Raw genomic sequence first — 16,841 nt, 5'->3', positions numbered from 1 at the left:
CTGCAGCCCAATACTCCACAAATAAAACCATTCCCGAGGATTCCTCCAGTCAGGAAGGAGTAACTTTGTAGTGGCTTCAAAGTTCATAAGGATCCAAACCTCTACTATTAAGTATCCCTAGGGTCCATTTCAATGCATAAAGCACTTTGTAGTTCCTAACAGCACTGGTTAAGATATTCATATTCTCATTTCCTAAGGAACTGAAGCTCAGGGAAAGTGATCAATGACAATATGACATCATCCAACAAAACAAAACTGCATGCAAGTAAAGAATTGCGATGGATATTAGTGATACTGGGAAATAAAGCAATGTTTATAGAACCATAATATAACTTCATTACAAGTCATGGAACTTTTAATTTTACTTCGGCATGCTTGGATTACTGCCAATGTCTATTGAAATTCACTAGGGTGAGTTTGGGTTCTCTGTTGTTTTTGGCAGGGCATTGTTAATAATATCAGTAGCGTGATAAAAACTGTGACAATTTGAGTGATTGAATTTGATGGTATTCAAGATTTTTGATAGCCCTATAGGGAAAACAGTTTTCAGCATGTCTTAGCTGCAGAAGGAAGATAATAAAACAAGACATAGCCAGCTTTCCCAGCCTGAATTAATACAGACTGTGCCATTATTTCATTATATAGAACAATCTAATTTTGCTTCTGGACCTTATTATCTGCTCCACATACACATATATTGCTGTCTTTGTATCTTTGCTTCTCTTGTTGCAATTTCCAATTTATTGTACATTTATTACATATAACATTTTCCCGTAAAATTGATAAAATTGACCATGTGCATCATCAGCTGGATGACTTTCAATATCTAACACAGCAATCGCAAGCAATGCTGTAAATGAATGAATTTGATTAAGGCATCTTTAGGCTGTGCTACAAGTCATTACGTATCAATGCTTTCACTCACATTTTAGTGAACATCGTATTGTTAGTTAGAAGTAATGAAAGTTTATTGGAATTTTACATCAATGTTGCTTTATAAAGTGATATCATGGATAAATTTGCCTTAACATATGATGCAAGTAGTGTATACAGAAGACAAGAGGGGAAATATGGTGCAGAAACAGTGATGAGATTCCACCAAGCACAGCCACATACCTTCACTTCAAATATAACATTCTGAAAAAAGACTAGTATCTTCTGCCCTTGCATGTTCCCCTGGCCCAAACTCAGCAACATGGCAGGGTCTGGGATGTAAGAAGCAGAACAGAAGACTGAAAGAATATTAGACAGAATGCCATGGCAGAAAATACCATTGTTTATTCAAAATGTTGCATTTTCTGCCATTGGTTGTCCTGTTTGCAACTGACGATAGGCCTCAATAATCTCAAAATCTGTTCTAACAGATTGTAAAAAAAATTCCAAAATAGTAACTATACTTACTAGGTAGCAGAGGGGTTGTAGGTACTGTGGGGATAAGAGTAGGTTCTGGATAAGGACTTTCTGTGCAGCCTCCATTGGTTAGTCCTATGTCATCAATGGCAATGTCATCCCACCCTGGTCTTTTAATGGCATCAAAAGCAACCTGGAAAAGAATTACAAAAATTACATTGACTCAGTTATGATTTAATAAGTAAGCCCCACCTAAGAATGAACTGCATATATAGTAAATACTGTGGAAGGCATAACTCCCCCCCCCCCAAAGTAGAAAGTTTATTCTAACACACTGCTGGGAGAATTTTGTGCAGTGGGAACTAGTTGCATAGAGTTTAAAAAAGAACGAGGCTGTTTAAAAATAGATGAGAAAAAGCATATTAAAATTGTATAGAAAATATATAATGCAATGATCTCCAACATAGTGCCATGGACACAATGGTGGCCACCAATAAACCAACACTGGTTTTCTTCCACTGCATTGGAGCAAGGAGTGGTTCAGAATGCTGAGGAGGCATCACCTTTATATCTGCAGGAAGCACCGGTTTGGAAACAGCTGCCTCCATCATAGGACTATGCTTAGTTTAGAACCTCTGGACATTTGTGGATCTTTCCAAAGTTTTGTGATTGTAGCCAGTCCCCATGGAAAGCATTTTGTGATTATTTTAACAATCTCATGACAGCCTTTTGTTATGGCACTCATTCTCTTTCTCAAAAATCCAAAAATGTTCACAAGTCCAAGAAGATTGCTGGCTCCTACTATAATTCCTTGCTGTTTTCCCATCATTTCTCCCTTCTCAAGTGGCAGCTTGTGTGGTGGGGGGAAAACTTGCAGTAAGCCTTCAATGGTTGCTACTTGTCCAGAAACTACATGTATAAATGCTCTGTTCAAATCTTAGAATGAATATGTGGAAGGCCAAGTTAGGTCTAGTGTTATCAATTTTCACAGGACTACACATGTACCACACTGGAATGGATGGGTGATTTTTCATCCACACCATACTCAGCTATTCTTCATAAACATCTCTATCTGTTGCCAAGTCACTGATGCTATACCTGAATGACTCAATTTCTTTAAGCAATTAAATGCTACTATGTAATAGGAGTGCATTCCAAAGGTTTCCTTAAAAAAAAAAAGTTAGCAATTAAAAAAATTGCTGAAGCTTTTAAGAATTTTACTAAAGCCTTAAATAATTATTTAAAGATTTTGAAGCTTTTAAGAATAGACAGCTATTAAGAATTTTCAGTGCTTCAGTGGGGCAAATTTGCTTGCTTTGTTAACAAATAGTTCATTTACATTGGATGTTTGAAGGTTGTCATTAAGCACCTGCACACATCCAGACTTTCTGCTCATTTGGTACTTATTCAGTTCATAAAAAGAGCAACACCGCCATGATATATTTACAGCTGCATATGAAAGTATATCTTATGGCAACCCCATCAAAAGGTTTTCAAGGCAAGCAAGGAGCAGAGATGGTTTGCTGTTGCCTTCCTCTGCACAGTCTTTCCTGTTGGTTTCCCATTCATCTACCAATCTTGCTTAGCTTCAGAGATCTTATGAGATCTTACACGCATGCCACCTTCCCACATGCATGTAAACATACCAATTTTAAAATATGTAACATGCAATTATAACTATATAAAATACAAAACCGAGTTTGGACAACAGCTTCATTAACCTTGTTAATAGCTGTAAACATTCTAAAATGTTTATCATTTTTATCAACATTTTTTAATCAACCACTGAAACAAGATTATTTCTAAATTTCATTTTTAAAAATCATCTGTGGAGAATCCACAAATGTTATCTACTTACTAGGAATTCTAGATTGGTTAAACAGAATGAAAACAAATTCATATTCCTACTATGTCTTTGGAGTTCTTTCCCTGACAGCATTTTTAATGCAAAGTTTTTTATCATAACAGCTGGAAGATAATAGAGTTTTGCAAAACCTGTTGGCCAAATCCATTTCAGTTTCTCTTAACATATCAAACATTTTTGGCCAGTAATTTATAAACTAGATATAAGCACATTCCCTTTGGGAAACAAGTTTAATGTGTGTATTGCTAGAAATCCTTTTTTGGATTGAAAAGGTCCACAGTGTGAATCATAACAAGAAAAAGCTTTCTATTTCATTCACATTTAAGGCACTCAACTTACTTTTAGTTGGGGATGTATTCTGGCATTTTGATATATCTAGAATGGTGGTTTAATTAGTAATTAAACTGGCTGATCTAGGACAGATAATAATTTTAACTGCCAGCTACATATTATTTGCTATCTTTGCGTGTTTTGATTTTTTTTTTACAGACTGTACTGGGATGATTTCAATGGGCTTAGACTGGAGTAACTCTGCTTATGGTTGCACTGTATTAGTTTTGCAAATGTAAATATTGGGTTCAAAGTACATAAATGGCTGCAATAAAAGTAAAGAGAATTGGCTAAGAATACTATTGAATATGAATAGTTTGACATACTTTAAAATTAGATGTTTCATTTAGAGTTATTTGTCCATAGTTCCAGTTGTTTCCATAATTTCCTTCTTTTTGGAAAACTGTCTTTTCGGTGTCATGGTCATATGTGATATTAATGCTCAAACGATAAACATTAGCTCCAAACATATGATACCTGAATAGACAGCAGTAGGTTACTCAATTTGATTAAACTGAAATTTACTCAACTATGCTGAATAAGCAGATTATATGAAACAATATTATCATGTCAAGAAACGAAGTTAATGTATCACAAAATTAGCAGCTAAGCTTGTGCTAATATTCCTCCTCTTCATTCACTTTCTAATATGCTACAGATGCTTTCTAGAGTTTCCTCAGATTATCAGTTCTTGGCAGAAAAAACTGATAATTCCTAGTCCCTAATAAATAAATAAATTTAGGCTACTATATTCTGCCCTGTGATCTGCCCTGTTTATATTGTCTCGATCCAAAGATTAAAAATGAAACCAACAAGGAATACCCTTGAAACATGGCAAATTTTCAAATTTTGGCAATAAGGATTTAATGCAAATGACTTCTGTAGCTATTTTGTCATACTTCCATGAACATGAGATTGCTGAACATGAGTTCATTCACAAATTCAAAACAATAGGGTTGAGCAGAGACACGGGATTTTTGCGTGATCCTATGAATTAATGGCCTCCAAACCATCAGCCTTTCTTAGATCTTGCAAACTGGAGGCTGTGGTTTTCTCTATCGAGTTGATCCATCTCATTTTGGATCTTCCTCTTTTCCTACTGCCTTCCACATTTCCTACCATTATTGCCTTTCCCAGTGAGTCTTGTCTTTTTCATGATATGACCAAAGTACAATAGCTTCAATTTTGTCATTTTTAGAGAGAACTCAGGCTTGATTTGATCTAGAGCCCACTTATTTTTCTTTTTGACTATCCATGATTTCCAGCACCATATTTCAAGTGAAATAGTTTTCTTCCATCAACTTTCTTCAGTGTCCAGCTTTTACATTCATACATAGTTACGGAGGATTCCATAATATCCCAAGTGATACATCCATGAGGATTATTTCTAGTTCCTTGGCAGTCCTTCCAAGTCTCAATCTTCTGATTTCTTGGTTGCAGTCTCCCTTTTGGTTGATGAGTGAGCCAAGGAATACAAAATTTAGAACAATTTCTTCATTTTCAACTTTAAAACTATATAATTCCTCAGCAGTCATTACTTTTGTTTTCTTGATGTTCAGCTGTAATCCTGCTTTGACACTTAACTGTCAACAGTAGTCACTTTAATTCTCATTATCACTACAAATGCTAATTTCTGGTGTAATCACGATGCATTCTACCATTGTACCTTTGCATCCTGACTCCTTTCTTTGCAAGACCCCTCCCTTCTCCTTTGCGGGATATAACTGTTCACAGATCTCCTTTTCTACTTGTATCTGAAGAAACTTTGACTCTCAAAAGCTTATGACTAGAGATGGGCAAGAACAGGAAAAAAACCTGAACACAATGTTCATTGTTCGTTGCCATCCACGAACAGTGATTCATGAACATAAACTAACATGACCTGTTCACGAACATGTTCATGGTTAGATGTTCATTGGGGCCAGAATGGCCTCCTTGGGACTTAGAGAGCCCATATTCTCAGGGAGTGTTCAGAAGGCTCTCCTCCAGCCATCATCTAAGTTTGGTCAAGATTGCAATATGGAGCTCGGAGTTATACATTCCCAAAGCCAGCGGACCCAGGATACTCCCATTCAATACAGTAGGAGCAATCAGTTGACTTTGGCCCCATTTCAAGAGGTGGACCTCAGACCTCTGGCAGGCTCAAGGAGATGGCGGCAGGCCACCTTCCTTCTAGGGAGCCTGTGGAAGCCCACACCCTCCATGATGGAGAGAGGGAGTTCTTCTAGGGCAATTGTCTCCACCAGGATGTGAACACCCATCTCCTGAGCCCTCGACCTCACCCTTTTCAGCGGCACTATCCCTGACCCCGAGGGAACAACCTCCACAAGAGTGGCCTGCCTGACCATTCAACTCCCACCTGCAGCACCCTCAGTGGAAGGCCTCTTGCTTAGGGTGGATTCCCGTGACCCTCCCACTGATCCCTGCTCAGAAGAGCTGGAAGCCCTTCTCTCCCTGAGGGATGTTTTGCGGGGGAAGGATGGAGATAAAAGGCTCCAGAGGTGTGTTTTCAGGTGCCTATGCAGAACTGTTGATGACAGATGCTTAGGGTCAGAGTTCCTGCACACCAGGCCATCTCAGGCACAGCACTGTACCACACAGGGGTCATTCAGAATGGTCCAAAAGTGCCTCCAGATGGAGAGGTTGAAACATGGCCCACTAACTTTTCCAGGGGAAGGAGGATGAAGGGTTACCAGCCGCGCTGCAGCCCTGGCACCAGAAGATGGAGTGAGGGGTGGACTGCAGGCAGGAACAGCACCAATTGTTTGGGATGGGGACAGGATGAATGTTTCCTCAAACCCCAACCATTCCTCCACAGATCCCTCCCCCTCCTACTCCTCAAAAAGTTTAAAGAGATCCTCTTTCCCTCAGCAGCAAGACCTCTTTGGCCTCCTCCACAGCCCTCACAGTGAATTTTTGGAGCAGGAGTCTCTGCTGCCCCTGAGCCCCATCTGTATTGCTTCCTGCGGTGCAACCGGGACAACCTTTGCACTTCCCCCCACAACCACCCTTGCCCCCTGCCCTAAGCCTCATAGTGCCAGAAAACAAGAATTAAGGAGGAAAAAAAGGAGAGAACACTGTGAGCCCTTAGCTGAGGTGCCCTCTGAGTTTGGCCACAGAGCCCAGCAGTGACCCTGAGACCTGAGGGTGGGTAGAGCCCTACTGCACCTCTCCCAGAAACCTGACCAGAGCAAGCAGCAGACAGGTAATAATAATAAAAACTTGGCCCCCAAGCCTGACAGCAGCCCTGGAACCTGAGGGTGGGTAGAGCCCTACCACACCCCTCCCAGAAACCTAACCTGAGCAAGAAACAGGACAGGTACTAATAATAAAAACTTGGCCCCAGAGCCTGGCAGCAGCCCTGGAACCTGAGGGTGGATAGATCCCTACCGCACCACTCCCAGAAACCTGACTTGAGCAGGCAGCAGGAAAGGTAATAATAATAAAGACTTGCCCCCAGAACCTGGCAGCAGCCCTGGAACCTGAGTGTGGGTAGAGCCCTACCGCACCACTCCCAGAAACCTGACCTGAGGAGGCAGCAGGACAGGTACTAATAGTAAAAACTTAGCCCCAGAGCCTGGCAGAAGCTCTAATGCATTCTCCCTCTCTCAGATTCAAGCTCCAATGCACTCTCCCTCTCTCTCTCAAATGCCAGCAACAACTCTCACCCACTCCATAGTCTGCTGAAACTGAAAGCCAGAGCTGGGAGCACAGTGCCTTCTATAACCAGAGGTCACATAGAGAAATACAGGAGGTCTGTGGTTGGCAGTCCGAACTGTCTAACAGGGTTTGGAGGGATGAGATTGGTGTTCCCATGGCTACAGAAGCCCCCCTCCCCCCGCTCTTTGCTCCCATGTAACAAAATGGAAGCTCCACGCTTGGAAGGGAGACCTGCCTGTCAAGGTAAGTTGGGCTTAGATTGGGGTTTCCAGGGCAACAGAAGGAGTTCAGACAGAGTTCATACAGTCTCTGCCTACATTGCCAAGGGAATTGATTGTAGGTGCCAGACTGTCTGGCTTTACGAACGGCTGACAAACGCCACAAACAGGGCTTGGAATGAACACATTTGTGGGGAATGGGGCATCACAAACAGCTTGCTCACAAACAGCAAATTGGGCTGTTTGTGGCTTTTTTTTTTGTTCGTATTGCTGTTCGTGCCCATCTCTACTTATGACCTGAAAATATCGTTCATCTTTAAGGTGTTACTGGACTTGAATCTTGCTATACTTCTGTGAGCTCATTCATGATTTCTACCATTTTCTTTTCTGATTGCAATTCCTCATGCTGCAGCAGATGGTATTTCCAAAGATCTTCTGACTTTGGGAAGGAGCTTATTGGGGTAGCTTCGAAGAACAAGTGTGTGTGGAACTGCTACCTGATTTCCTTTTTTTCATTTCTGAAATATATGTGAGGCTGAATTTGCATGTTAGAGTCATGTGTACCCTGGGCACTGGGCATATTTCCTTTATGAGAGAGCCCCTGCTGATGTTGTAATGGAATTGCAATGTAAACAAGATTTTTGAAGCACATCGATGGGAAGTTAAGGGAAGAGTTAACTTTCTTTCCTGATTTTTTTCCTCTGATGCCAATTCCTACTCCTCCTGTTTGATTTTTAGCTGACAAGGTGTTATTTGAGCTACAAAACCGCCCCACAAGTTGCCTAAGGAATCCTAATGTCTAGATTGCACTAGTGGGGCAGTTCCTGCTCATGAAACCTTCTATGTGTGCTCCCAAGCTCCCCTCAGGTTTGGATTATGGTTATTACACAGATCTAAATTCTACAGAAATAAATTAGACATTTATTCATAGAACAGGGGTGAAATTCCATATAGATTTTAACAATTAATGTATGTTTATCATACCAGAAAATTAGGCACAACATATCTGAAGCAGGGACTAAAGGTAAACTTAGAAGTCGAACTCGCACTGGTCTGCCTCCAAGTGACCTTGGTGTGGAAATATAATATCCTGTAAAACAAGCAAATGTAGTATTACGCCAGCAGGGTATTAATTCTTATGACACATTGCTCCAGAAACCACATTTTCATATAACTGAATTTAGAACATTCAGACATACCCAGCTTTTTTCCTGATAGGGACCCAAATCCGATTATAACATTTTTTGTCCCCTCCTCCTTTTCCCCCTCTCAAGAACCCTGTGACACAAGTTAGTTTGAGAAAGAGTGGCTGGCCCAAGGTTACCCAGTGAGCTTCTATAGCAGTGGGACTTTGAGCATATGTCTTACTAATCCTTGCTGGTACTCTCTAACTGCTACACCATACTGGTTCTGATTTGGCTTCAAATAAACTCCCAATGTTCCATGTGAAAAGAAATGATAAGAAAGATGCCCTGCAAAGATGAAAATAGAGTAGCAGGTATCTGTAACTGTTATTCATTGAGTGATCTTCTGTGCAGGCATACATCCCTTCCTCCTGGCCCGCTGTGAAGTCTCTGGAACCTTAGTTTCTGGGGAGGGGGTCCTCCAGGGGCGGACTGGAGAGAACTGAGACAATATCTCCCCTCTTCTTCATCATACAATGGTTTTGGCAGGAAAACACCAAAGGGAGGAGGGGTGAGAATAGTTTTGTAGAAATCTCTGGAAATCTTTTTGGCTGTTGACCTGCACATGTGCACTCCTAACAATGAGACTGCACTTAAGCCACATAGATGGACCATCCTTCTGACAATTTTACCTCAGTAATTGTTCTGGGGTTGAGACAGTAATTGTTCTGGGGTTTACACTCAAGCTGAGACGCTGTTTCTAGGGGTGTGAACTGAGAAAATTTCATTATAATTTCTGATCTGGACTTTAGGGGAGGGGTAGTGGTATTGCTTATTTCTGGGTAGGATATTAACAGTTTGGGAGTAAAATCCATGCGTGTTTTTCTCTTGTGCATGTGTTATGTACTGTCAAGTCACCTCCAACTTATGGCAACCCTATGAATGAAACACCTCCAAAATGCCCTATCATTAACAGTCCTGCTCAGGTCTTGCAAACTGGAAGACATGGCTTCTTTTATTGAGTCAAGCCATATCATTTTGAGTCTTCCTCTTATCTTACTGCCTTCCACCCTTCCTAGCATTATTGACTTTTCCAGTGACTCTTGTCTTCTCATGATGTGACCAAAGTATGGCCTAAGTCTCATCATTTTAGCTTTTAGGGAAAATTCAGGCTTGATTTGATCTAGAACCCACTATTGAAGCGTCTTGGGTAGCTTTTTATAAAGATAATGACACCAAATCTGCACAGAGCACAGTTCTCCCTCTAATCTAAAACCCCTCAGAGTTTATGCAGATTGAACAAAGGGGGTTGATTTTACAGAGCCCCAAACTAGATCTCTCTCTGTGCAGCCATACTTATCTTTACTGATATCTAAAATGGAGGCAGCCTAGCCGGAGAGCTCAGACCAGCATCCCCCCACCCCACTTGCATTAATTTCTTTTCCCTACTCTTATAGTGACTAACTGACAATATGGCCCTCTTGGCTGACAGACAAGGCTTGAGGCTGGGGACCGATGTTGCTGCCCTGGAACAAATACCACAGACACATGTAGCAAAGCTAGATACACTGTGGTGATGGAAAGTGCTGCCAAGCTGTAGCTGACTTATGGTGACCCATGCTGGAACTTTCAAGGCAGGAGACTAACAATGGTGGTTTGCCATTGCCTGATCTGCATAGCAACCCTGGTCATATTTGGAGGTCTCCCATCTAAATACTAATCAAGGCTGACTCACCCAGCTTAGATCTGATGAGATCAGGCTTGCATTGCATGTGATATAAATTTACCTGTGATAAAATATTCCTTAGATAAGTACATTTGATGTAAGTAATGGTTTCAGATCTTAATGATCTGCTGTAGCAAAAGAAGACTGTCAATGCTCCCTGAGGGAAGATCAGATTGGAATATATCTAACATCCAATTAACCCATAGATCAGTGATAATTAGGGGTCTGCATAATGGGAAAAAATGAGCAAAAATACACCTGGAAATTGCTGTTTTATATTGTTAAAGCAATTTTTGGAATGCTGGACCAAATTCAGAAAACTAAATTTTAAAAGTCTCTCGCAGTAAAAAGTCTGCATGTTCCATTTAGTTTCATACCTTGCAGCAGCAGGCAAGCACTGGACTCACCCCACTGGGCAGTATCTTGTTTTCCTGAACAGCACTCACCAATTGGATCCAAAGGGGAGTGAGCTCTTATGTTATTAATTAACTTTGTGGGTGGGAAGAGGGAATGAATGCTATGCACATGAGTGCATCTTTTCCACCCCTCCAGGAAAATGGCATTCCCTAATTTGTCTCCCTGCCAATTAAGTCCTCACAAGGGAGACCCTCTCCTCCCTTCCTATCAGCTTTTGAAACTTTGGAAGGGGGACTTCAATTATAGGCTGCAATTAGAGAAACATTTCCCTGGGAGTAAACACTATTGAACAACATCAGACATCTGAGTAGACCTGCTGGGGTGCATCTTGGTTTGTTACACCAGGACACAGTCAGTTCAATCAAACTTGATAAAAGCCCTGGAAGACTTCAATCATATGCTGCAATTCTAAAGACACTTTCCTGAGAGTAAGCACAAGGAAACATGGCACCAAAGGTAATAACTCACCTTCTTTAGGGTCTGTTATTGTGTAACTGAGGGAAATTTTTACAGATCAAAGGATTAGAGGGAGAACTATGTTCTGTGCAATTTTGGTGATGTTCAGTGCAAAAACAGCTGCCCCAAAGAAACCCACATTGCAAAGAACAGGGACAAAACCCATCATAATGGGACAAAAATAGATCAGATCTGAGCAGGCAATGCTCCAGTCAGAAAAGAAACAGTAACGGTACCTCATTGGTTGGGAACCCCCAGATCCAAAACTGAAACAGATTTTTTTTTCAGTTCACACCACTAGTGAAAATACAGACTGAATGTTAAGGTTGATAGGGCATTGGGAGATCTGTGGTTTTTTAAAAGAGTAAAGACCAGGCAGAGGCCTAATTGGGATTCAGGTCATGGTGCAGGACAGACCATTTTCTTGACCTCAGTCATTCCCCCTTCTCCGGAGCTGCTATTTGTCACATGGGTAAAGCATGCCTCTATGGTGTGTATACATTTTTCTCTCAGAACAAAGGGGAGATCTGGGGGGAGGGTTCACTGATTCATTAAAATGCCATGTGGGGAAGCACTCTCCTCTGTGCCCAGTGAACTGAATCCTTCAACTGATATGTGCTCTTTAAATAAATTGAGAATGTCTAGTCAAATATTTTATGGTAGCAGTCCTGAATTCCCTCCAAATTAGGCCCAAATTAAAAAAAATCTATCCATATTGATTTTAAACTCACTATATTATGTCTGGTTGAATCCATAACACTGTGATCTTATGTAATGCAATCCTATGCAGCACAATCCTATGCAAAATTACTCCAGTCTAATAATTTTAATCGATGAGGTCAAAATGGGGTGATTCTGCATAGGACTGCTCTGGGCCTATGTCTGCCTAGCTATGTATTGGCAGATGTCAGAGAAAGTTGAGTAAAAGAATAATGCCACATGAACATATTGCAGCTGTGACATTGACATTGTTATGCCTCATTATTGGATGGATCAGAAGCCTACCTTCCTGAAGAAAAATAAACAACTAAGGATAAAATAAATATTGGCAACAAATTTCAAAACAGGTGACATAACTGAATGCTACAGGATACTTATGGCACCATGTGATAGGTCTTAATCTGCCCAAGGGAGGAAGAAGTACAGGGAGCCCAAATTGTATATAACCAAAAAGTTAAAGCTCCATGTCTCTAGCAGTGTAATTGTTTTCTATTTCTAGACATTCTGTTTTATTTCTGAAACATTACCTTGGTCAGTCCACTAAAATTAGTAGAAAATGTCCATTTGGCTATTACCTGAAAGATTGCCAGTTGTATGATCAAAATCTGGGCCAGATGTAATAGGAAAGGTGGGACCATTTATTCGCTCCCATTCTTCATCATCATTTAAATCTTGAATCCAGTAACAAAAGCCATCTTCAAAACTGCAGTTAATTTTCTGATTATCTTGAAATGAAATTTGAATAAAGTAACTTTACAGTCAATGAACCATGAAATCCTACAATTTATCTATTGATTAGACTCTTTCTATACCACAAGCTAAGTGAATAACTAGAGGTGCTTTTCCTTTTGAAAAGTAATTTACAAATTATTTTCTATAAACCTTGACAATAACATAATTGTCTGAGTATAGTCCATGATACTTTTTCCTTACAGTGGTACCATTATGGATTTGTTAGTTTTCTCAAAAGAATTAAGGGTTTTTTTGGTTTGAACCATCATGGGAGACCTGTTCATTCAAGCAGCCTTTATTGGAGATTCAGATAAACATTTTGATGTACGATGGTTGTTGTGAGTTTTCCGGGCTGTATTGCTGTGGTCTTGGCATTGTAGTTCCTGACGTTTCGCCAGCAGCTGTGGCTGGCATCTTCAGAGGTGTAGCACCAAAAGACAGAGATCTCTCAGTGTCACAGTGTGGAAAAGATGTTGGCAGGTCATTTGTATCTACTCAGGAGGGGTGGGGTTGAGCTGAGTCATCCTGTAAGAGTTTCCCAGGGTGTGGAATGCTAATGGCGGGAGGCTTCACGTATCCTGAGGAGGTTCTTTTGCATATGGATTGGTGCTTGATGTGCTAATCTTCTCTGCAGGGCTATTGTCGGGTATAGAGTGTTTTGTTAGCCTGGTGTTTTTCAGAACTGGAAACCATACTCTGTTCATTCTTAAGGTTTCTTCTTTTCTGTTGAAGTTTTGCTTATGCTTGTGAATTTCAATGGCTTCCCTGTGCAGTCTGACAAAGTAGTTGGAAGTGTTGTCCAGTATTTTGGTGTCCTGGAATAAGATACTGTGCCCTGTTTGAGTTAGGCTATGTTCAGCCACTGCTGATTTTTCAGGTTGTCCAAGTCTGCAGTGTCTTTCATGCTCTTTTATTCTTGTCTGGATGCTACGCTTTGTGGTCCCGATGTACACTTGTCCACAGCTGCAGGGTATACGGTATACTCCTGCAGAGGTGAGGGGGTCTCTACTGTCTTTTGCCGATCATAGCATCTGTTGTATTTTTCGGGTGGGTCTGAATTATGCCTCTTTTCTGTCGGCGGTGGTGATTGGAGCACCCCATAAACCTAGTGTATGGTTCCGGTTTATGGATGATACATTTATCATTTGGAGCCATGGGGAGGAAGAATTGATGGGGGTTTTGAATCATCTCAACAACATCCACCTGAACATACAATTCACAATGGAGAAAGAAATCGAGGGAAAACTCCCATTTCTGGATACCTTGGTCATCCGCAAAGCAAACTTTCAGTTAGGTCACAAGGTCTACAGGAAACCAACTCACACTGATCGGTACTTACACAAAAACTCCAATCACCACCCCCAACAGAAAAGAGGCATAATGAAAACATTAGTGGATCGTGCAAGACAGATATGTGAGCCGCACTTTCTCAATGAGGAAATTAATCATCTAAACCACGCACTTCAGGCAAATGGCTACTCCAGAAATGAAATCCGAAGAGCAATCAAACCCAGGATGAATCAAACAACCAAGAAAAAACAGTCTCCTACAGGAAAAGTGTTTTTGCCATGTATCAAAGGAATTACTGATCAGATGGGGAAGCTTATGAAAAAGCATAACCTTCAAGCAGTATTCAGACCCACCCAAAAAACACAACAGATGCTACAATCAGCAGAAGACAGTAGAGACCCCCTCACCTCTGCAGGAGTATACTGTATGCCCTGCAGCTGTGGACAAGTTTACATCGGGACCACAAAGTGTAGCATCCAGACAAGAATAAACATGAAAGACACTGCAGACTTGGACAACCTGAAAAATCAGCAGTGGCTGAACATAGCCTAACTCAAACAGGGCACAGTATCTTATTCCAGGACACCAAAATACTGGACAACACTTCCAACTACTTTGTCAGACTGCACAGGGAAGCCATTGAAATTCACAAGCATAAGCAAAACTTCAACAGGAAAGAAGAAACCTTAAGAATGAACAGAGTATGGTTTCCAGTTCTGAAAAACACTAGGCTAACAAAACACTCTATACCTGACAATAGCCCTGCAGAGAAGATTAGCACATCAAGCACCAATCCATATGCAAAGGAACCTCCTCAGTATACAGTGAAGCCTCCCGCCATTAGCATTCCACACCCTGGGAAACTCTTACAGGATGACTCAGCTCAACCCCACCCCTCCTGAGTAGATATAAATGACCTGCCAACATCTTTTCCACACTGTGACACTGAGAGATCTGTGTCTTTTGGTGCTACACCTCTGAAGATGCCAGCCACAGCTGCTGGCGAAACGTCAGGAACTACAATGCCAAGACCACGGCAATACAGCCCGGAAAACCCACAACAACCATCATTCTCCGGCCGTGAAAGCCTTCGACAATACATTTTGATGTACATTCAACAGTTACATTGTAATTCACCATTAAACTAGTTGGTTAAGACTCTTGAGGTGGATAACCTTCTGGGTTCCTCTTTTGTTATCTGAGATTGTTTATCCAGAATTTGAGCAAGTTTTTTCCAAAAGTATAGTCACAAAAAGTTGCTGAAAGTGTCTATTTAATTATGGGCCATTTTCACACATCTTTAAAATAGCATGATAATCACAGAAGGCTGCTGGCTTCCTCATGCAATTTTTGACACCATCTATTTACAAAACACCATGAAAAAACCATCATTACTACCTGCCTCCATTTTATAAATGGATGGAGTCAAAATTGTGCGAGGATGCTGGCAGCCTTCTGTGAGTATCACACTATTTTAAAGATGTGTGAAAATGGCCATGGTGAATGTTTTGGAGCTAGTAGTATTGTTCAATTCGAGTCTTGCTGTCTGTCCCATCTCTTCCTCTGCAGACTCTTCTCCAGCCCATTTCCCCTATCAGGCAAAGGTTTAAATCTGTTTAATATTGGCTGCTCAAAACTAGAGATGGGCACGAGCCAAAAAAATTAATGATCCAGGTGATTGTGGATCAGCGCCGGCGACAATCCCGAATTAACGATCCACACCGAGCATCTCCCATTTCCGATCTATGGATCGTGGATCATGGATCATGGATCGTGGAGGCAAAAGCGGAGGGGTGCCCTGCTGTTGCCAGCGATACAGAAATGGTGGGTGATGCCGGCGGCATCTGTGTTTGTGTTTGGCCGTCTGTGTTTGGTCATCAGAGCTGCCTAACAGGGTTTGCAGGGATGAGATTGGAGTGTCCATGGCTACAGAACACCCCCTTCCCCCTCCCTCCCCTGGGTGTCTTTTCCCATCTTGTGACTGCTTTGCTGCTCTGTGGTTGGAAGGAAGCGCTGCTGATCAAGGAAAGCTGGGCTTCCATTCGGGTTTCCAGGGCGACAGAAGGAGGGCAAACAGATCTCAGGCATTTCCCTGGCTCCGTTGCCAGGGGAATAGATTGCTGGCGCCTGAGTGTCTGGATCCCCGATCCAAGCCCGGATGCTCCAATCCAGGCCTCTCCCGATCACTGGATCGTTGGCTGTGGACGATCACGATCTGCTGGGTCACGATCATGCGATCACCATTATCATGGGTTTTTTCGATCGTAATGCAGATCGTGCCGATCTCTACTCAAAACCACATACAGAAGTATTGTTTGGAATACTATACATGCAGCAGTTATGTCCATTCACAGAATGTTACATATAATAGAAACAATAATAAGGAAATGTAATATGAATCCAAAAATTAATTCTGGTACAGATTAGCAGACCAGTTAAAGTAATAGCATAGCGTTGAAGCAGGTTATAGATTTAGGATTATGCTTTCTCGTTACTAAATAAACAAGACAACCATTTTTAGGGGAAATTAATCTTAAATATTTTGCTGGAATCAAGGAAACATAACACTTCCATCAGCACCAAATTATTTTTAAGGTGAAGTCTGATTAAAATCCAATTAAAAATCCAAAAACCCAATAATCCAGTTAAAGAACTGGTTCACTTTTGATTGCTCATTCTAGGTTTTGGACCACTGCTTAGTGGGTTCTAGATCAAATCAAGCCTGAATTCTCCCTTAAAACTAAAATGACAAAACTGAGGTTATCGTACTTTGGTTACATCATCAGAAGATAAGACTCACAGGAAAAGACAAAAGATATTTTAACTTTTATTAATTTCTAAAAGTAGTTCCACTGGAAGTCAACTCCATTAGAATCAGTCATGCAAATTGGCAAGCAGATTTCTTTCGAAGTGTGATGAAACCACTTGCATTCAAATATGTCATACAGGGGAGG

General features: G+C 41.2%; 1 protein-coding gene across 1 annotated transcript in view; it reads right to left on the bottom strand.

The window, feature by feature from the left end:
* Nucleotides 1–16,841, bottom strand: part of TMPRSS15 (transmembrane serine protease 15) — a 114,730-nt gene that overhangs the window by 43,720 nt on the left and 54,169 nt on the right. Inside the window, exons 10-13 of the mRNA XM_054974419.1 lie at nt 12,441–12,590; nt 8,407–8,512; nt 3,871–4,021; nt 1,402–1,543 (exon numbers count right to left, since the gene is read on the bottom strand). Of these exons, the coding sequence (XP_054830394.1) occupies nt 1,402–1,543; nt 3,871–4,021; nt 8,407–8,512; nt 12,441–12,590 (549 nt within the window). The remainder of the gene's footprint in view (nt 1–1,401; nt 1,544–3,870; nt 4,022–8,406; nt 8,513–12,440; nt 12,591–16,841) is intronic.

Source organism: Eublepharis macularius, chromosome 3 (assembly GCF_028583425.1).
Source record: "Eublepharis macularius isolate TG4126 chromosome 3, MPM_Emac_v1.0, whole genome shotgun sequence".
Lineage (NCBI taxonomy): Eukaryota > Metazoa > Chordata > Lepidosauria > Squamata > Eublepharidae > Eublepharis > Eublepharis macularius.
Note: the sequence above shows the minus strand (reverse complement) of the source record. Positions and strands in the feature narration are given on the sequence as shown.